Here is a 22074-nt window from a genome sequence, read left to right as displayed (position 1 = left end):
CTGCGGGTGCCTTGGTGTGTCCCGGTTATCGGCACCAGGTGGTCTATTTAAACCCAGTTCTCCCTTCAGATCTTGCTGCTTGATCTACAGTGTTCCTGAGTAGTGATGGACGAACGTTTCGCCCGGCGGTCGTTTCGCGGCGAATTTCCGACTTTCGCCGTCCGCGGGTTCGAACGCCTTTTTCCGTCGTTCGCCCCGGCGGACTTACGTGTTTAATGTATACAAGAACTTTAACCTTTCGTGACACGTTTATCATGTGTTACAGGACAACCAATTGAGACATGACAGCTCATGGACACTTGGACATTCCCCCTAACCTATAAATACACCCGATCCGGTGGCCATTTTACATTCTTTCTTCTGTCACTGTAGGGAAAGGATCCTGTGTGGAGTAGGGACAGAGAAAACGCTAGCTATTTGGTACACAAAAGTTCTTTTCAGGACTGGTATAGGTGTTAGGTCAGCAGCCTGAGTTTCTTTTGTCAGTTTAGATAAAGGGACAGAGCGCTGTATGCTGCTATTTTAGGGACAGCTCAGCCAGATTAGTCTTTCTTCATCATCATCATCATCATCATCATTAGCTGTTACTATCAGGTCCACAAAAGAGCTGTTCCAGCTAATCGTTCCAGCCTACTCTTTTTTGCCAATTTGTATAGGGACAGGCAGGAAGCAGTGTGTCAGGCAGTGAGGATAATTTTAAAGACTTGCTGTTACTATTAGTTCCACAAAGGTTCTTTTCAGGACTGGTATCAGTGGTACGGTAATAGGCTTGTACACGTATAATATTCTTTCTTCCAAATATAGAAAGAATATTATACTTGACTGCTGCCCTTCTGCTGCAGTCTGCTAATCATTCACAACTCACTTGTTCCACAAAGCTCTTTATCAGGACTGGTAACTTGGTCTGTCTAGGGTGCTACGGTACATAGGCTTGGGTGCGGTACAGTCTGCTGTTCTGTAAGGACCGCTATCGGTCCACAATACATAGGGTTGCCGTGCACTACTGCTGACCGCTGCCCTATACTGCAGCAGTCCTTCAGCGGTATAGGGACTGACGCACAGTCTGCTAAACACTAATACACAACCTGCTTGGTCCACAAAAGTTCTTATAAGGACTGGTAACTTGGTATAGGGTGCTACGGTACATAGGCCTGAGTGCGTTACAGTCTGCTGTTCTGTAAGGACCGCTATCGGTCCACAATACATAGGGTTGCCGTGCACTACTGCTGACCGCTGCCCTATACTGCAGCAGTCCTTCATTGGTATAGGGACTGACGTACAGTCTGCTAATCACTAACACACAACCTGCTTGGTCCACAAAAGTTCTTATAAGGACTGGTAACTTGGTATAGGGTGCTACGGTACATAGGCCTGAGTGCGTTACAGTCTGCTGTTCTGTAAGGACCGCTATCGGTCCACAATACATAGGGTTGCCGTGCACTACTGCTGACCGCTGCCCTATACTGCAGCAGTCCTTCAGCGGTATAGGGACTGACGCACAGTCTGCTAAACACTAACACACAACCTGCTTGGTCCACAAAAGTTTTTATAAGGACTGGTAACTTGGTATAGGGTGCTACGGTACATAGGCCTGAGTGCAGTACAGTCTGCTGTTCTGTAAGGACCGCTATCGGTCCACAATACATAGGGTTGCCGTGCACTACTGCTGACCGCTGCCCTATACTGCAGCAGTCCTTCATTGGTATAGGGACTGACGTACAGTCTGCTAATCACTAACACACAACCTGCTTGGTCCACAAAAGTTCTTATAAGGACTGGTAACTTGGTATAGGGTGCTACGGTACATAGGCCTGAGTGCGTTACAGTCTGCTGTTCTGTAAGGACCGCTATCGGTCCACAATACATAGGGTTGCCGTGCACTACTGCTGACCGCTGCCCTATACTGCAGCAGTCCTTCAGCGGTATAGGGACTGACGCACAGTCTGCTAAACACTAACACACAACCTGCTTGGTCCACAAAAGTTTTTATAAGGACTGGTAACTTGGTATAGGGTGCTACGGTACATAGGCCTGAGTGCAGTACAGTCTGCTGTTCTGTAAGGACCGCTATCGGTCCACAATACATAGGGTTGCCGTGCACTACTGCTGACCGCTGCCCTATACTGCAGCAGTCCTTCATTGGTATAGGGACTGACGTACAGTCTGCTAATCACTAACACACAACCTGCTTGGTCCACAAAAGTTCTTATAAGGACTGGTAACTTGGTATAGGGTGCTACGGTACATAGGCCTGAGTGCGTTACAGTCTGCTGTTCTGTAAGGACCGCTATCGGTCCACAATACATAGGGTTGCCGTGCACTACTGCTGACCGCTGCCCTATACTGCAGCAGTCCTTCATTGGTATAGGGACTGACGTACAGTCTGCTAATCACTAACACACAACCTGCTTGGTCCACAAAAGTTCTTATAAGGACTGGTAACTTGGTATAGGGTGCTACGGTACATAGGCCTGAGTGCGTTACAGTCTGCTGTTCTGTAAGGACCGCTATCGGTCCACAATACATAGGGTTGACGTGCACTACTGCTGACCGCTGCCCTATACTGCAGCAGTCCTTCAGCGGTATAGGGACTAAGAGTTTTGTCACAGGGTGATTTAAAAAATGACAGGCAGAGGAAGAGGCAGGCCCTTCCGCAGGGGTGGTAGGGGTAGGGCAGGAGCAACAGCCTTGAGCCAAAGTGGGAAGTTGCAGAAGGTGCGTTCAATTACTTTAAAGGACGCACCAGACTTGGTTGAGTGGCTCACTCAGCCTTATTCTTCTGCACCCTCCTCATCCTCTCGATCTGCACCCTCTTCTTCACTCTCTGCTATGTGCACCCCCAAAGACACTACCACCAACAACACCACCACCACCACATACCTTCCGCTTGAGTGCAAATGGGGGCCTTCATGCTCCAGTGTTTTAATAGGGACCCCCGTATAAAAAGCATGAGGGTCAAGGACCAGTACTGGGTGGCAACGTACTTAGATCCCCGGTACAAACACAAAATGGCGGAAATGTTACCGCCGTCGCAGAGGGCTGTCAGAATGCAGCACTTCCAGGCCTTGCTTCGAGAAATGCTGCATTCTGCTTTTGCGTGCGCTGGCAGAGGAGCAATTCCCACTCCCAGAGAAGGATTTGCGGGTACCAATCCAACAGCGCCTGCAAGAAGAGGCCGGTTTGAAGATGTGTTGGTGACTTCGGATATGAGGTCATTCTTTCAGCCGACCCATCGACAGGTGTCATCCGGATCCAGCATCAGGGAACGCCTAGACCGTCAGGTGTCCGACTACATTGGGTTAACGGCCGATGTGGACGCTCTGAGGAGTGATGAACCCCTAGACTACTGGGTGGGCAGGCTTGACCTCTGGCCAGAGCTTGCCCAATTTGCAATCGAACTGTTGGCTTGCCCCTCATCCAGTGTCCTGTCCGAAAGGACGTTCAGCGCAGCAGGGGGGATTGTGACCGATAAGCGTACTCGCCTAGCTCACGACAGTGTTAACTACCTCACATTTCTAAAAATGAATGAGGCATGGATCTCGGAGGAATTCAACACATGTGATCAGTAGACCATGTATATGTCTATAAACAATTTTTGGAATCAAGCACACAGACCTTCTTAATTCATTTGGCTCACTTCCCTGACCCAAAAAAGCACACCGTACTATATGCCCCTACCCTCCTCTTTGAAGAGGTTGAGCGGTGTCATATTTCTACTGGGGCTGCTTATTATGAGGGGTTCCCACCATCCCTGTGCTGTGCTGACTTCCTCCTGGGTGTTCTTATTATGAGGGGCTCCCACCATCCCTGTGCTGTGCTGACTTCCTCCTGGGGGTTCTTATTATGAGGGGATCACACCATCCCTGTGCTGTGCTGACTTCCTCCTGGGGCTGCTTACGGTGCTGCTGTCAGCGCTGTATGTCACGGAGCTGCTGTCAGCGCTGTATGTCACGGAGCTGCTGTCAGCGCTGTATGTCACGGAGCTGCTGTCAGCGCTGTATGTCACGGAGCTGCTGTCAGCGCTGTATGTCACGGAGCTGCTGTCAGCGCTGTATGTCACGGAGCTGCTGTCAGCGCTGTATGTCACGGAGCTGCTGTCAGCGCTGTATGTCACGGAGCTGCTGTCAGCGCTGTATGTCACGGAGCTGCTGTCAGCGCTGTATGTCACGGAGCTGCTGTCAGCGCTGTATGTCACGGTGCTGCTGTCAGCGCTGTATGTCACGGAGCTGCTGTCAGCGCTGTATGTCACGGAGCTGCTGTCAGTGCTGTATGTCACGGAGCTGCTGTCAGCGCTGTATGTCACGGAGCTGCTGTCAGCGCTGTATGTCACGGAGCTGCTGTCAGCGCTGTATGTCACGGTGCTGCTGTCAGCGCTGTATGTCACGGAGCTGCTGTCAGCGCTGTATGTCACGGAGCTGCTGTCAGCGCTGTATGTCACGGAGCTGCTGTCAGCGCTGTATGTCACGGAGCTGCTGTCAGCGCTGTATGTCACGGAGCTGCTGTCAGCGCTGTATGTCACGGTGCTGATGTCAGTGCTCTGTATTACGGTGCTGCTGTCAGTGCTCTGTATCTCCTGCACCCTCTTGTTTGCCTACCCTGGTCCCTGACCTTCCCTCTCCTCCATTGCCTTCATTAGCTCCATAGTCCTGAATTGTCAGAACAATTTCCCAAATAAAAAAAAAATGCTTGTAGTTATCGATCCCAAATTCACCTCATACATGTATTATGCTATTGTCCAGGTGGTGGGACTACGTGCTACCCCCTAATAATTACCCCGTGGCCGCAAATTCGACCTAAAGGTTTGCGAAATTCGCCTCCCATTGAAGTCAATGGAGCCCGCGGCGAACGGTCGTTTTCGCGAACGTTTGTGTCCGTTCGCGTTTCGCGTTCGCGAAACGTCCCGTCGGAAGTTCGTCCATCACTATTCCTGAGACTATTGCCTGAATCTGATCTGTTCGTGTATTGAGCCGGCCTGACCTGTGACCTTCCCTGCCTGCCTCTGACCTCCGGCTTGTCTACGACTCTGCACCTGTCTTATCCTCTGGTCCATCCGTGCTCTTCCGTTACCGACCCGGCCTGTTCCACGTTCCTGCCTCTGCCTGCTGCATCTGTTCCTGTACTGACTATCTGGTTTGACCCGGCTTGCCCGACTCTTCTGTGTGCCTGCCCCTGAGCGATCTTCCTGTTCCTGTTGGTCTCCTGCTGTTTGCTGGTTCCTGTCCGCTGCCACTGAGGCCTGCTTGTCCACCTACAGTTCCGGAAGTCAGCCTGATCCACCCTTCAGCTCTTGATCCTGCCAGGCACTTGTGCTACCTTTGACTCCCGTGCCTCCTGTCACCACCATCAGGGGCCGTGAGTCGCAAGAGAGGTCTCCTTCTGCATTCCGGGCTCACCACTAGGTATGTGACAGCTGCCTTAAAGGGGTTGTAAAGATTTGTTTTTTATTTTCTAAATAGGTTCCTTTAAGCTAGTGCATTGTTGGTTCACTTACCTTTTCCTTTAATTTCCCTTCTAAAAGTTTTTTTTCTTTGTCTGAATTTCTCACTTCCTGTTCCTCCTCAGTAAGCAGTTCTGGCTGACTAAACACGGCTCGGATGATGGTGTGAAGTTTACTGAGGAGAAACAGGAAGTGAGAATTTCAAACAAAGAAAAAAAACATTTAGAAGGGAAATCGAAGGAAAAGGTAAGTAAACCAACAATGCACTAGCTTAAAAGAACCTATTTAGAAAATAAAAAACAAACCTTTAGAACCCCTTTAAAGAGGAAGTAAACCCTGATGAGTTTACTTCCTCTTTCATTCCCTGCAAAGGTAAAGCATAATGGACTACTATGCATCGCATCGCATCGCATAGTAGTCCATTATGTGTCACTTACTTGACACAGGAGCCAGCGAAGTCACCGCTGTCCCCTGTAGTTCCGAGCGTCCATCTTCTTGGTGGGTCTCGTTGCTCCAGCGCTGTGATTCGCCGGAGCAGCGATGACGTCACTCCCGCTCATGCGCACGGGAGCCGATACTCGCGGCATATCGCCGCAATCTGCGGCATATCGCCGCGATCTGCGGCTTACCCAGTGCGCCTGCGCGCTGCTGTCTATGGCGCATGCGCCGTAGACAGCGGTGGCTGTCTTCAGGTAAATATCTCCTAAACCGTGTAGGTTTAGGAGATATTTCTTGGACCTACAGGTAAGCCTTAATCTAGGCCTTAATCTAGGCTTACCTGTAGGTCAAAGTGCGTTGTAAGGGTTTACAACCACTTTAAAAGTAATATGTTTACTCTGGGAAAGTTGTTTTAAGGCTATATGTTCTTTTTCATTGAGGTTAGAGGGAGATTGAGTATGGATTTTTAAAGCTTCCAAATCATTGTGTATGAGTTTGAGAAATGCCGCAGCATTTGGACAGCCGCTAGGGGCAGGACAAAAGTCAGATTTCTTCTCTAAATGAGATTTTTTTTGTTAATCTAGAGGCATCGTGAGAATAAACAGTATCCTCCAATAGCGAGGTGAGGTCGACCCGATCGATATAGTCGGTTAGGAACGTTTTCTTCCAAGAGGGCGACTAATTGACTGAGGGCCTGTTTCTCTTGAGGGGTTTGTTCTGTCAAGATTTCCTTGTTGAAAAAAGGTTTTTTTTCCAAGAGTAATTTTCAAACAAAGAGCTGGAGGTCTTTATACATTTGGAAGATATCAATGTCTTGATTGGGGCAAAAGTTCAAGCCTTTTTTTCAAGACGCTAATTTCATCAATGGATAAACTACAGGAGAAGAGACTGACAATCGTGAGATCTGTGGGGATTCATAAGGTGAGGTTATAGAGCCTCCTGTGTGTATAAGTGTTGAGATTGTCCAGTGGTGGGGGAAGTTCCCGCCAGGATTCGCTCAAAAAAAAGATGGATGGTTGGAAATGGTGTCATACGAGGTGATAGTGACTGGGTTTTGACTAGTTTGATTGGTATGTGCGCAAATATTGTGCAACATAAAAAAAAAAAAAAAATCACAACCACCATTTTATTCTCTGGGGTCTCTGCTTCCAGAAAATATCTCACATATTGGGGGTTCTCACTGATTTTCTGGGACACGATGGACATTAATGGAAGAGGCAGGAATCGCCCTGACCGGCAGGCGCGTGTTTATAACATTCGGGGAGAATGGGGTCCCATAGTGAAGGAGATTAGAGTGTGAGCTCCTGGACAAGGTCTATATATGATATTGGGCCCGGTGACCGGTCCTCTTGGCTGGGGACTGTCATCACCACGTGAAGGCAGCGTGCTCTCCCCTGTGCTGGAGAAGTGACATGTGTTATACTTCCCATAAAACAAACATGTCTGCGATCACGCGCTATGTCCGCCATGTTCTCGGAGCCCTCCTCCCAGTACTATCAGTAGGAACTGGGCTCCACCATCATGGCCGCCGCCGCGGAGACACCGCGCGTCCTATCAGTCGGCCTCTATAGACGGAGCGGCGCCCAGCGTGACTCTGCCAGGCGAATGGCCGACGTCTCCTCCGGGGAGGCGTGGCGCGCGAGCGAAGCCCCTCCCCCGAGCGTCGTGCGCATGCTCCATCCTTAAACACGTGGCCCGGATCGGAGGGAGGAATGGCGGCGGCTGCAGCGGGCGGCGTGTACGAAGCGCTTCCCCCCGCCAGCGCCTTCACCCCGGGGAGGAGAGATCTGCTGGCCGTGTCCGGCTTGGACGGGAGGATCACCGTGTGGGACAGCCGAGGAGGGGGAGGGGAGCTCCGCCGGGAGTACGTGCCCTCCGCTCACCTCTCCGCCACCTGTACATGCCTGGCCTGGGGGGGCCCCACCCGAGGGGGGCAGGTGAGACCCGAGATCCAGTGTGTGTGTGTATATAGGGGGGCAACCGAGGGGGGCAGGTGAGACCCGAGATCCAGTCTGTGTGTATGGGGGGTGAGATCCAACGTGTGTATATGGGGGGCCCAACTGAGGGGGATGGGTGAGATCCAGTGTGTGTATATAGGGGGCACCAACTGAGGGGGGTGGGTGAGATCCAGTGTGTGTATATAGGGGGGACAACCGAGGGGGGCAGGTGATATCCAGTCTGTATATGGGGGCCCCAACTGAGGGGGGCGGATGAGAAACTGAGGGGGGGTGGGTGAGAGCCAGTGTGTGTGTATATAGGGGGCCCCAACTGAGGGGGGTGGGTGAGATCCAGTGTGTGTATATAGGGGGCCCCAACTGAGGGGGGTGGGTGAGAGCCAGTGTGTGTGTGTATATAGGGGGGCCCCAACTGAGGGGGATGGGTGAGAGCCAGTGTGTGTGTATATAGGGGGCCCCAACTGAGGGGGATGGGTGAGATCCAGTGTGTGTATATAGGGGCCCCCAACTGAGGGGGGTGGGTGAGAGCCAGTGTGTGTGTATATAGGGGGGCCCCAACTGAGGGGGATGGGTGAGATCCAGTGTGTGTATATAGGGGGCCCCAACTGAGGGGGGTGGGTGAGATCCAGTGTGTGTATATAGGGGGCCCCAACTGAGGGGGATGGGTGAGATCCAGTGTGTGTATATAGGGGCCCCCAACTGAGGGGGGTGGGTGAGAGCCAGTGTGTGTGTATATAGGGGGGCCCCAACTGAGGGGGATGGGTGAGATCCAGTGTGTGTATATAGGGGGCCCCAACTGAGGGGGGTGGGTGAGATCCAGTGTGTGTATATAGGGGGCCCCAACTGAGGGGGGTGGGTGAGATCCAGTGTGTGTATATAGGGGGCCCCCAACTGAGGGGGCTGGGTGAGATCCAGTGTGTGTATATAGGGGGGCCCCAACTGAGGGGGATTTGTGAGATCCAGTGTGTATATGGGGGGCCCCAACTGAGGGGGATGGGTGAGATCCAGTGTGTATATGGGGGGCCCCAACTGAGGGGGATGGGTGAGATCCAGTGTGTGTGTATATGGGGGGGCCCCAACTGAGGGGGATGGGTGAGATCCAGTGTGTGTATATAGGGGGCCCCCAACTGAGGGGGGTGGGTGAGATCCAGTGTGTGTGTGTATATAGGGGGCCCCCAACTGAGGGGGGTGGGTGAGATCCAGTGTGTGTATATAGGGGGGACAACCGAGGGGGGCAGGTGATATCCAGTCTGTATATGGGGGCCCCAACTGAGGGGGGCGGATGAGAAACTGAGGGGGGGTGGGTGAGAGCCAGTGTGTGTGTATATAGGGGGGCCCCAACTGAGGGGGATGGGTGAGATCCAGTGTGTGTATATAGGGGGCCCCAACTGAGGGGGGTGGGTGAGAGCCAGTGTGTGTGTATATAGGGGGCCCCAACTGAGGGGGGTGGGTGAGAGCCAGTGTGTGTGTATATAGGGGGCCCCAACTGAGGGGGGTGGGTGAGAGCCAGTGTGTGTGTATATAGGGGGGCCCCAACTGAGGGGGATGGGTGAGAGCCAGTGTGTGTGTATATAGGGGGCCCCAACTGAGGGGGATGGGTGAGATCCAGTGTGTGTATATAGGGGCCCCCAACTGAGGGGGGTGGGTGAGAGCCAGTGTGTGTGTATATAGGGGGGCCCCAACTGAGGGGGATGGGTGAGATCCAGTGTGTGTATATAGGGGGCCCCAACTGAGGGGGGTGGGTGAGATCCAGTGTGTGTATATAGGGGGCCCCAACTGAGGGGGGTGGGTGAGATCCAGTGTGTGTGTATATAGGGGGGCCCCAACTGAGGGGGATTTGTGAGATCCAGTGTGTATATGGGGGGCCCCAACTGAGGGGGATGGGTGAGATCCAGTGTGTGTGTATATGGGGGGGCCCCAACTGAGGGGGATGGGTGAGATCCAGTGTGTGTATATAGGGGGCCCCCAACTGAGGGGGGTGGGTGAGATCCAGTGTGTGTATATAGGGGGCCCCCAACTGAGGGGGGTGGGTGAGATCCAGTGTGTGTGTATATAGGGGGCCCCCAACTGAGGGGGGTGGGTGAGATCCAGTGTGTGTGTATATAGGGGGCCCCAACTGAGGGGGATTTGTGAGATCCAGTGTGTGTGTATATAGGGGGCCCCAACTGAGGGGGATGGGTGAGATCCAGTGTGTGTGTATATAGCGGGCCCCAACTGAGGGGGGTGGGTGAGATCCAGTGTGTGTGTTATATAGGGGGCCCCAACTGAGGGGGGTGGGTATATAGGGGGCCCAACTGAGGGGGGTGGGTATATAGGGGGCCCCAACTGAGGGGGGTGGGTATATAGGGGGCCCCAACTGAGGGGGGTGGGTATATAGGGGGCCCCAACTGAGGGGGTGGGTGAGATCCAGTGTGTGTATATAGGGGGCCCCCAACTGAGGGGGGTGGGTGAGAGCCAGTGTGTGTGTATATAGGGGGCCCCAACTGAGGGGGTGGGTAAGAGCCAGTGTGTGTGTATATAGGGGGCCCCCAACTGAGGGGGATGGGTGAGATCCAGTGTGTGTGTATATAGGGGGCCCCAACTGAGGGGGATGGGTGAGATCCAGTGTGTGTGTATATAGGGGGCCCCAACTGAGGGGGATGGGTGAGATCCAGTGTGTGTGTATATAGGGGGCCCCAACTGAGGGGGATGGGTGAGATCCAGTGTGTGTATATAGGGGGCCCCCAACTGAGGGGGGTGGGTGAGAGCCAGTGTGTGTGTATATAGGGGGCCCCAACTGAGGGGGATGGGTGAGATCCAGTGTGTGTATATAGGGGGGCCCCAACTGAGGGGGATGGGTGAGATCCAGTGTGTGTATATAGGGGGGCCCCAACTGAGGGGGATGGGTGAGATCCAGTGTGTGTATATAGGGGGCCCCAACTGAGGGGGGATGGGTGAGATCCAGTGTGTGTGTATATAGGGGCCCCAACTGAGGGGGATGGGTGAGATCCAGTGTGTGTGTATATAGGGGGCCCCAACTGAGGGGGATTTGTGAGATCCAGTGTGTGTATATGGGGGGCCCCAACTGAGGGGGATGGGTGAGATCCAGTGTGTGTGTATATGGGGGGGCCCCAACTGAGGGGGATGGGTGAGATCCAGTGTGTGTGTATATGGGGGGGCCCCAACTGAGGGGGCTGGGTGAGATCCAGTGTGTGTATGGAGGGGCAACCAGGAAGAAGGGGGGGGGTGTAGATGGGGGGGCATTGTGTATGGGGGGGAGCATATGGCACATGCGGTGTGTGTATATAGGGGGGGGGGGTTGGAGATCACATGTTACATGGTAATAAGGCGCCCCCTGATAATCTCTGTAGAAGTCGGTGGGCGTGTTACATGTGAGGTCGGTGATCATGTTTTATATTACAATGTAATCAGATGTCCTTTATACAGAGATTATAGAAGTGACGTCTTATTACAATGTAACAAACAGAACATGTGATCTCTACATGTAACATGTCCAATCCCCCCCGGAGATGCACTGACATGATTGGAGATATCCTCTCATATGGGGGTGTGTCTGTCACATGTTCGGAGTTTGTTACATTGTAATAAGTCCCCCCCCCCCCCCCCTCCTATCACCTCATCCTCTGTAGAAGTGACGTCTTATTACTATTATTATTATTGTAACAAACAGAACTTCCGAGGCCTGAAATTGACATAAAACCCCCAATACATGATGGAGACACCCTAGAGAATAAAATGGCGGTGGTGCCAATTTTGTGTCACAATATTACCAGAAGGGAACTCAAAATTTCAGTAAATAAAAAGTTAATTTTAGGGTCTCACAAAAAGCAATAAATTACCCAAATTTTTAGGTAAAATATAAAAGACGAGGCGCATGGAATAAATACCCAACACGCTAAACCTTAAAGGGGTTGTAAAGGTGTGTGTTTTTTTTTTCACCTTAACCACTTCAGCCCCAAGAGATTTTACCCCCTTCCTGACCAGAGCACTCTTTGCGAGTCGGCACTGCGTTGCGGCCGTGTGTCGCGCACCAAAACAAAATGGATGTCATCTTTATTTTTCCCTACAAATAGAGATTCCTTTTGGTATTTGATCACCTCTGCGGTTTTATTTTTTTCACTATAACAAAAAGACAATTTAGAGAAAAAGCGTTTTTTTTTATTATTTATTTTTATTTTTTTCTCTATAGTATCCCCAAAAAATATATAAATGTTTTCCTCCATTTAGGCTGATATGTATTCTTCTATATATTTTTAGTAAAGAAAATCGCAGTAAGCGTTTGGTTTGCGCAAAAGTTATAACGTCTACAAAATAAGGACAGATTTATGGCATTTAAAAAATAAAAATAAAAAATTAGTAATGGCGGATAGATATATATATACATATACATACCTATATATATATATATATATATATATATATATATATATATATATATATATATATATATATATATATATATATATATATATATATATATATATATATATATATATATACATATATATACATATATACATATACATATACCTTTTTATTTATAGTCTCATGACTGCGGTGGACAGATCACATGTCTGACACCATTGTCATTTATACAGCGATTGGAGCTATAAAATGCACTGATTACTGTGTAAATGACACTGGCAGAGAAGGGGTTAAACACTGGGGGGGGGGGGGGGCGATGAAGGGGTTAAGTGTGTCCTAGGGAGTGATTCTAACTGGGGGTGAGGTGCTACAACTCGCATGACAGCGATTGCCGCCCCCAATGGCAGAGCAGCGATCTGTCATGTCACTAGGCAGAACGGGGCAATGCCTTGTTTACATAGGCCACTCCCTGTTCTGTGGCACGAGCGCGGGACCCACGGTCATGCTGTACGCGGTAGGCGCTCGTACAGGTATGCCCACCGCTGCCATTGTCGTTTTTTACTTGCCTGAACCCTTCATTCAGTCGGCAGGGACGCGCTGTCTCTCTGCACAGGCTCTTGATTGGATAGATTAATAGCAGAGCAGCCATTGGCTCCCGCTGCTGTCAATCTAATCCAATGATGCGGGGGGGGCAAGTCCGGCTGTGTCTATGGACGCAAATGCTGGACTCGGGAGCGCGCCTGCAAGCGCTTCTACCGGGGGGGGGGGGTTATCAGATGTGGGGGGGAGCCGCCAGGGACCTCGGAAGAGGATTGGGGTCACTGCAAAACTAGCTGCACAGTGGAGGTAAGTGTGTGGTGTGTTTTTTTTTTTTTTTTTTTTTTTTTTTGCCCTTCCTATCACTTCTATCTGTGTGCTCTCCTGACATGGGGACCAACTTCAGCACATATATATTCCATAGGCAAGTCTTTAAAAGTCCCCTATAGGTCATCAGTTTAGTGTCACAGAGGAGGTCTGGTGTAGAATTATCGCTCTCGCTCCGGCGTGTGCGGCGATGTGTAACATGTCCATTGCAATCCGTGTCTTCAGATGTGGGGCTTTTTTTTTTTTTTTTTTGGGGGGGGGGGGGGGGGGTGACGTTCTCTTTAGTGAGACCTCCCATGGTCTTGCGGCCCCCGATATCTCCTCTGTGCTCCACTGACTGTAACTCACACCACATTCCATTCTTTCCCGGTCTTGATGGGCGGGGACCCGGACGTGATGTCATACGCGTCTCTTCTGGGGGAGGGGAGAGGATGTGTCCGCCCTCCTCTACTGGGTAGATGGGCGGGGGGGAGGGGGGGCACTTTACCGGGGTGTGTGGAATTGGGCGTCGGCTTGTGTCCATCTGACAAGTGAACCGGCTGCTTCCCCACAGAAGGGCTAAAAGTAAAAAAAATGATCTTGGCGGAACGTCGCGCCCTGGACGGCGGGTGATGGGAATTGCACATCCCCCGGTGACTCCACATGGAGCCATCTGGTCACATGATCCGTCTCATTGGAGTTACTAGAAAGATTTGTTCTGTCATCAATTGTATACAAAACGATCGATTGTCTTCCCTCCCCCACACCTGGTCATGTGTGACCTCATATATCGCGGCAGTGATTGTCATTTGGGGATGGGGGGTCTCGTGTAATAGATTTGGGCAAGGGGGGACTTGTGTAATAGTGTGTGGTTGGGGGGGCTTGTGTAATAGTGTGGGGGGGTCTCATGTAATAGTGTGGGGGGGGGGCTCGTGTAATAGATTTGGGGAGGGGTCTCCTATGACATATCAGTGGGGGGGGGTGTAACATGTCAGGATGTGGTCACGTCTCATACAGTAGAAGTGTGGTGGGGGAGGGGCGGCTGGTGTCGGATACGGATCCGGTTCATCGCTTTCTGTTTTCGGATACATTTGTATGAAATGTTTCCTCTCATTTGTTCTCTTCCCCTCCTCCTTGTAAAGTGAACATTGTATCAAAATCACTATTGCAAAGCCGGCTGATTCTTTGACCCCCCCCCCCCCATATGTAATAACCTGCTGATACACATTACTAAATGCTAAGATTCCCTCTGGCCTTCCAGATCCTGAGAGTTCCATATCCCTTGCCAGCTGGCTTAGGATGGGGCCCTCCTCAGTGTATGACACCATAGAATGTAGGTGACAACGTTGCTGTGAATTCACTGAAGGGAGTTGGGTGTTGTCACCCTGCTGGATATTCTCCATTCCCTCTTCCAATCAGCTGATCTTCTGACACTTTTGTCTGTAATTAGAATTTTACATTCTCGGAGGAGTTGATGCAGAGATCGGTTTTAGTAATTCGCTGGTCTGATGCGACTTCTTCCTATTCGTGTTTTTTCTTCCCTCGGATTCGCTCCACGGAAGTGACGTTCCCAATCTACAGATTTGTAGTTTGGAGCTTGATGGGAAAGGAGTTGGATTTCAGGGGGGAGAGCTCAGTAATCAGGATATGGACACCCCCCCCCCCCCCCCCCCCTTTTACACCAGTGATCTCCAAACTTCGGCCCGGAGGGTGTGGTCCTTTGCCTTTATGGGGCAACCCCCCCCCCCCCCCCGCTGACACCGCCGGGGGGGGCACCAATTTTCCTAGTACCAAAGATGGGACATTTCCTACTCCCACTGGCCATGGGGTCCAGCCCCCCCCCCTAAAACCTGAAGGACAGTAAAATGTCCCTCTCTGTATAAGTTTTTGGAGACCCCCAATTTCCCTCTCCATAGTGCTGCAGTCCTGTGCGCTGATGTCGCTGGAAGCTGCACTGACCTCCTTCGGATGGATACATGGTAACAAAAGGATGAATTGCCCACCCCGGGGGATAGTCTTCTGCAGTCAATATAAGCAAAAGCCTAGGCATTGTGTCATGTGATCTCTGCTGAAAGGGGGCGGGTCCTTTACATAACTGGGGGGGTCGGAGGAAGTCTTTATATATGGGGGGTGAACATTCTGTATACACGGCTCGGGGGAATGAAACTGATTTGTCACTTTTTTTATTTTTAGGAAAGTCATCAGAAAAAGAAGAGGAAATCGGAAGCGCCCAATAAAGATGGAAATTACGACCTCCTCGCCATCGGCACGGCGACCGGCACCATATTATTATACAGCGTCATCAAAGGGGAACTACAAAGCAAATTGGTGAGTTTGTTTTTCTATTTTTTTTTTTTTTTTTTTTTTTTGCCTTTTTCTCAAAGTGTTACTCCGCCCTGAACAGATCGACTGGAAGCGCTCGCCACAATCGGCGCCGATTCTCTCCACCCACAGCCAATGAGTTAAGACAGGGCTCGACAAACCCCGGGCGCCAGATCGCATTGGCGACTAGAATTTGTGATCTGGCGCCTGGGGCAGCACAGCGGGGGTATCCTGTCTCCTTCCACCCCCCCTGGCGTGATCGTGTCGGGCCGCGCCGCCGCCGGCCGGTAATTGAGGCCGCGGCTTTGAGGCCTTCTGTGGTCCTATGTTTAGTTCTGTAATCTGGCGCCATCTAGTGGTGGCTGTTGGTATGACAGCCAGCGATGCTAATGAAGCTTTCACTGCCCACCCATCTCACCTTTACTTAGAATAATAAAAAAAAAGTGTGTGTGTGTGTGTGTGTGTGTGTGTGTGTGTGTGTGTTTAGGAGTTCTAACAACCTAGAGAATAAAATGGTGGTCGTTGCAATACTGTCTGTCACACCGTATTTGTGCAGCGGACTTACAAGCGCATTTTCGGGGGAAAAAGTCTTATTTTTTTAAATTAAATATAACAGTAAAGTTGGCCCAATTTTTTATATTGTGAAAAATGTTACACCGAATAAATTGATACCCAACATGTCACGCTTCAAAATTGCGTCCGCTCATGGAATGGCAACAAACTTTTAGCCTTTAAAATCTCCATAGGCGACGTTTAAAAAAATTCTACAGGTTGCACGTTTGGGTTACAGAGGAGGTCTAGTGCTAGAATTATTGCTCTCGCTCTACCGAACGCAGCGATACCTCATGTGTGGTTTGAACACCGCTTTCCTATGCGGGCGCTACTCACGTATGCGTTCGCTTCTGCACGCAAGCTTGGCAGGACAGGGCGCATTTAAACATTTTTTTTTTTCTTATTTTAACTTTTTATTTTTTCACGGTGCTTTTAAAAAAAAAAAATTGTCACTTTTATTCCTATTACAAGGAATGTAAAAATCCCTTGTAATTGAAAAAAACAGGACAGGTCCTCTTAAATATATGAGATCTGGGGTCAGAGAGACCTCAGATCTCAAATTTACACTAAAATGCAATAAAAAAAAAAAAATTGTCATTTGAAAAAAAAAAAAAAAAAAAAAAAAAAAAAAAATGTCCCTCTAAGAGCTATGGGCAATGACATGGAGACAGGTGGGGGGGCCGCGCTATCCTCCCCTCACTCGTCTCCATGTCAGGCCAGGGACAGGTCTGGATTGCCGTTACCGACCCGGCTCCTAACTTTTTTAGCTGGCTCCTAGATTCAAGCAAATTTGTCAAGCCCTGAGTTAAGAGATCTGAACTCGGGAGCTAATATTGAATGCATTGCAGATCACCAGGTGGCTTCATTGGTTTTTTTTTTTTTTTTTTTTTTTTTATTCCGGCTAAAAAACCATTTCAGCCTGTACACAAAATACCTGTTGATCCCGCCACAAATGCTGCGTCCTTCCTGAACTGAAACTGGAAACTGTTTTCTCTTCTTCCTCAAATCTCCTTCCATAAAATGGAGGTGGGAAGAGGAAGGTTGGGTGACACCCATGGCTCCCTCCCTCCATACAGTTCAGTGGGTGTTGTAACCCTCCCCCCACCCAGGAGAGGGAGTGTTACCAGCGGCATTACCTGGGGGCAAAAAGGGGGGGGGGGGGGTTTAGTGTTAAAAAGTAAGGGGGGGGGGTTAAAAAAAATAATGTGCCCACCACAAATGAGTAGCTGCAATGTGTGTTTTTTTTATTTTTTTTATTTTTTTATTTTTATTTTTTTCCTTCAATGGGTGTGAGTTTCAGTTATAACCCCTGGTATAAATATGGGGGGGGGGGGGGGTCAGTGTGGTGTCTCCACTATCTACCTGCTCAGGGCTGCTACACTATGTGGTCTCTGCCTGTTCCTGAGATAGCGAGATCATGGTGGACATTACCGAGTTGGTCTGTCTGTGTGTGGCATGCCGATATTAAATGTCCGCAACATTCTCCTGGGACCCCCCCCCCCCCCCTCAAATCCCCCGAACACTGATCTATTTAAAGGGCTCCAAGTTTTAAAATTTTTTTTTTTTTTTGGTCCAGGTTGGTGGTCACGATCACCGAGTGAACTGCATCCGGTGGCATCAGGACAGCGGCTGTCTGTATAGTTGTTCAGAAGACAAACACATCGTAGAATGGAACACACAGACCTGCAAAGTGAAATGGTGAGTGGATGAGGGGCTCTGAACCCGGGAACAAGACCAGTCTGTAGATGGGGGCATTTGTTTTCCTGAGTCATCTTCCAGGCGCCGTTATTTTCCTGGTAATGAGGCTCCCTCACTTTACTGTATCTATGGGGGGGGAGGGCGCAGAATTGTCAGAGAGCTGCGACTATGTAATGAAGCGCAGGAGTTTTATCAGCTGATTTCCTGACAAAATCAACATGGCGGCGCTTCAGTAGAGAGAAAAAAAAACAATTCTTCCACTTTAATGTTTATCAGACCAAAAGAGAATTACACGCTGTCACTTTAGTCGGATTTGTATTGGTGTCCCTCTGAAGAGTGATCAGACACCACTATTGGGGGGAGGGGGGGGGGGGCCCTACTTCACTACACTAGAACTATGAACCCCCCAATCCCTATACCCGGAGGAGGAGCGAGGTGATTGGATGGAGCGCTGTGATGATATAAAATGGTTTTGCTTATTTCTGATTTAGAAATGGTGAATCTCTCTTGGCTGTCTGAGCGTCCCGTCATTTGTCCTTGCGTCCTGCCCCCCCCCCCCCCCCCCCCTGTGGTGGAGCGCGCGGCGGTCCTTGCGTCCTGCCCCCCCCCCCCCCTGTGGTGGAGCGCGCGGCGGTCCTTGCGTCCTGCCCCCCCCCCCCCCCCCCCCCTGTGGTGGAGCGCGCGGCGGTCCTTGCATCCTGCCCCCCTAATATAATGGCAGTGACCCTGCCTTGTAACATTGTATATATTTCTTTCCAATCTAGATACTATTAACATGACAGCCCTCCTTTGTAATAGGAAGGAATAGATGGATACTATTTTTTCCTTTCTTGTAAAATTGGAAACTTTCCTCCTTTCCCTCCCACGTTGTATCTTCTCCTCCTCCTCCTCCCTGCAATATAATGGTGACCCCGCCCCCCCCTCCTCCTTCCTCTCTGTAATATAACATGGTCATTCTCATTTCCTTCCTGTGATATAACATGGTGACCTTCTTGCTGTAACATTTTATTTTTTCTCCCCCTTTTTGCAGCAAATGGAAAGGAGACAATGGGGGGGTCAGCTGTTTGTGTATAAGTCCAGATGGAAAAATGTTGCTGTCTGCGGGGCGGACGATCAAACTGTGGGACCTGGAAACCAAAAACCTGACCAGGGTAAGTCACCCCGACCTGAACCCGGGGGGGGGGGGGGTACCCCTAAACATTCGGAGCCCTTCTGAGGTTCAGCCTGTTCCCCGTGTACTCGCTGTGTCCGGCCCAGTGGTGGCGCTCACTCGGGTGACTTGGTAGGCTGACTCTTGGCTGCACCACCTGGTCTGCCTTCTCCCCGCCATCGGTCATGTGTTGGTAAATGTGATCTACAATCCAGACACTCCTCTCAGTAAGTGACTCGGTGGGGGAGGGTATCGGCTGTCTACCTGCTCAGGGCTGCTGCATGGTGCCGTCCCTGCCTGTTCCTGAGACAGCCAGATCACCGCGGAGAATACCGAGTTGGTTTATCTTTTGTGGTTCACCGATTTCCAAACTCCCACTACATTGTCTATAGAACCCTCCCCCACACTACTGTGTCCTCCAGAGTCGTTCGATTTTCCCCCCCCCCCCCCCCACTACATCTCTCCCTTTGAGATTTTATAAACAGTTGAGCTGTAATGGCCGGTAAAGATCGGTTTCCCGGTTGGCACCATCACCGAATTTGTTGCTTTATCTGTTTTCTTGCCTTTCCAGCAATTCACTGGACACTCATCAGCCGTCACATCCCTCATCTTCATCCGACCTCCAGGGGAGTCTCACTCATCCTGTGACACCATGGGCCTGTATTTCCTGTCTGGAGCCGCAAACGATCGGTTAATCAGTGTGTGGTAAGCTGGCTGCATCATCTCTTTTGGGGGGGGGGGGGGGGGGAGCGGCTTTGACAATATGCAGATTTCAAGTGGTTGTAAACCCTTACAACCAACATTGACCTACAGGTGAGCCTAGATTAAGGCCTACCTGTAGGTCCAAGAAATATCTCCTAAAACCTACACGGTTTAGGAGATATTTGCTGAAAGACAGGCACTGAGCGCGCCACGGTCAACGGCGATATGCTGCGAGTGGCGGCTCCCGTGCATGGGAGTGACGTCATTGCGGCTTCGCTGAATGACAGCGGCGGGGCAGGGAGACCCACGAGAAGATGGATGCGGCGGACTACAAGGGACAGAGGTGACATCGCTGGCTCCTGTGTCAGGTAAGTGACACATAATGGGCTACTATGTGATGCGATGCATAGTAGTCCATTATGCTTTACCTTGCAGGGAATCAAAGAGGAAGTAACACCCATCAGGGTTTACTTCCTCTTTCAGCAGTACATAGATCATCATTCCCCCCCCACCCCCGGCGTAAGCCTCTCACCTTATAACTAAAAGTTAATTTACAGTCTGATCTCTGGGGGAGGGGAGACTGAGAAAAGCTTTCCACTGCTTGCAGCAGACTGATGGCATCATGTCAGCCAATACATCCCTGAATGGAAGCTTAAAGATGGCTTTTTAATGATTAGAGGTGCAGGAAAAAAAATGGTCCCATGTCTAAAAGTGTTACAATCCTGCAAAGATTCCTTTAAATACCGCTACCACCCCAGTGTGAAAAGGGTAAGTGCTGCTGGTTTTAGTGGCACTTTACTGCTGTTATAGCGGTGCTTTGGATCGGGGTGCTATTTACCCCCCCCCCCCCCCCCCCCCCCCCCCCCCAGAGGGGTTAAAAGCTCCTGTGTAGCGCTGCTTGTGCCCATGCATTTTAATGGGTGGGGCGGTGGAGGGAGGGGTGTATACAACTCTCAAGCTTCCCCAAAGATGCTGCTTGCAGGACTTTCTTTCTAACGTCCTGCAAGCGCACCGCCCCGGTGTGAGAGCTCTCAGACTTTCACACTGGGACTGAAGATGAGGTATTTTTCAGGCGCTTATTTTTTTTGCACTTAAAGCGCCTGGAAAAAACGCCTCCGGTGTGAAAGGGGTCTAAAGGTAACCTGCGCTTTCTCCGTGCAGAGAAGGAAGGCCGGTCCTGAGTTTGTGCCGTCTCCATGGCTTATCCTGGGGACTTGGTAACTCAGAGAAAATGTCTGGAATTGCAGGAATGTGAAAGTTGCACCATTTTGCTCAAAACTGAACTGCAGGCAGCCAGATGGCTTCATATATGGGGGGGGGCAAAATAACTTGACCCAAGCACCTCACCAGCCAGATCCTCCACCTGTGTTCTGAGCCGGAAACTCCATCCAGCTAGCTGATTGGACAATTGAGGAGCAGCGGTATGTAGATGGGACTTTCTGCTCTCTTCGCTCTCCTCTGTTTGCGGTGTAGGGGTGCTGCATTGTTGGCACCTGCAGTGTGCCCGGAGTTCAGCTTTAAGGTCTCATTCACTCTTCCAAATGCCGTTGCCAATTTGCATGCAAGAAACTGGGGGGGGGGGGAAATGGGGTACATAGCGATTAGATGCAGAAGGAAGCCCCATTGAAATGGAAGGGCTTCTGTAGGAGCACGTGTGATCTCATGGAGGGATTTACCTGTGGGTGATCAGTGCTGGGGGTAGTCTGCATACAGGGCAGATTGCTCCATGGGGCAGTTATATGTGAATGGCTACAATTTATTTTGGGGTGGGGCTTCCTCCCTCACCATCCAATCACTGGAAACCCCCGTTTATGAATAACAATCCCGTTCCCAAATGTGGTTGGGCCTTCAGATAATATTAAAATGGTTCAACTTGTTTCCACCTAATTTAGGAGATGGTGGGGGGTAGTACTGGTGTGTGCGATGATGATCTCCAAAAATGTGGTTTCAATTCTCTGAATCCAGTGAAGACATTTCCTTGGCTGTGTCTGAGCGCCACCAGTCGCCCCCCCTCCCCCGGCTGTCCTCAATAGCTGCTTGTAAGAGGGCCACCACCCCACCCCGACAACTTTAGTGTTTCATCAAATATTTTTGTTTCCAAAATGAACACTGGATAACACGGGGGGGGGGGGGGGGTCACCGCGCCACGTTCACCACTTGTGCTGCTCAGGTGTCATCAGACGGTGACGTATTCCTGTAATAAGAGGGTTTTGGATTTGTATCGTTCGACCTGTAAACATGCGCTGTGTGTTCTAGGCAGGTCGGACTGACAAGAAAGAGAAGAACGCGGTTCTGTCCTTCACCCTCTCAGAAATCTCCGGTGGCTGTAGACCTGGCGCCCTCCCTCAGCAAAGACGAGGTAAGACACCTCAATGATTCCCTTCTTGGGGGAGTCCCTGCTATCCACTTTCTTGAATCTGTTACACTGTGCAGTCTCTGCTTCTACTCAAGATGGCCAGAACAAGGACAGGGGGGGGGGCATAGGGAGGTAGGTGGGGCATAAGGGAAGGTGGGCTGTGCACCATTGGGGCGGCTGCGCACCATGGGGGGAGGGGGGGGAATGGGGGGCAGCACAGTCCAGCCGGTCTCCCACTTGACATATCCAATGTTCC

General features: G+C 50.7%; 1 protein-coding gene and 2 non-coding genes across 3 annotated transcripts in view; all 3 read left to right on the top strand.

The window, feature by feature from the left end:
• Nucleotides 1-7538: 7538 nt before the first annotated feature.
• Nucleotides 7539-22074, top strand: part of LOC143990083 (WD repeat-containing protein 43-like) — a gene marked incomplete in the record, with an annotated part of 18624 nt that continues 4088 nt past the window's right edge. The window contains 6 exon segments of the mRNA XM_077490283.1: nucleotides 7539-7812; nucleotides 15232-15366; nucleotides 17489-17610; nucleotides 18641-18761; nucleotides 19332-19465; nucleotides 21719-21821. Coding sequence (XP_077346409.1) covers nucleotides 7588-7812; nucleotides 15232-15366; nucleotides 17489-17610; nucleotides 18641-18761; nucleotides 19332-19465; nucleotides 21719-21821 — 840 coding nt within the window.
• Nucleotides 18059-18133, top strand: LOC143990712 (small nucleolar RNA SNORD53/SNORD92). Its single transcript, XR_013277428.1, has one exon. It is a non-coding gene; the product is annotated as a small nucleolar RNA SNORD53/SNORD92 (small nucleolar RNA).
• On the top strand, nucleotides 21381-21458 carry LOC143990714 (small nucleolar RNA SNORD53/SNORD92). The gene has a single exon (XR_013277430.1). It is a non-coding gene; the product is annotated as a small nucleolar RNA SNORD53/SNORD92 (small nucleolar RNA).

This window comes from Lithobates pipiens, unplaced genomic scaffold (assembly GCF_037356315.1).
Source record: "Lithobates pipiens isolate NorthernLeopardFrog02 unplaced genomic scaffold, aLitPip1_a1.2 Scaffold_18, whole genome shotgun sequence".
Taxonomy (NCBI): Eukaryota; Metazoa; Chordata; class Amphibia; order Anura; family Ranidae; genus Lithobates; species Lithobates pipiens.
Note: the sequence above shows the minus strand (reverse complement) of the source record. Positions and strands in the feature narration are given on the sequence as shown.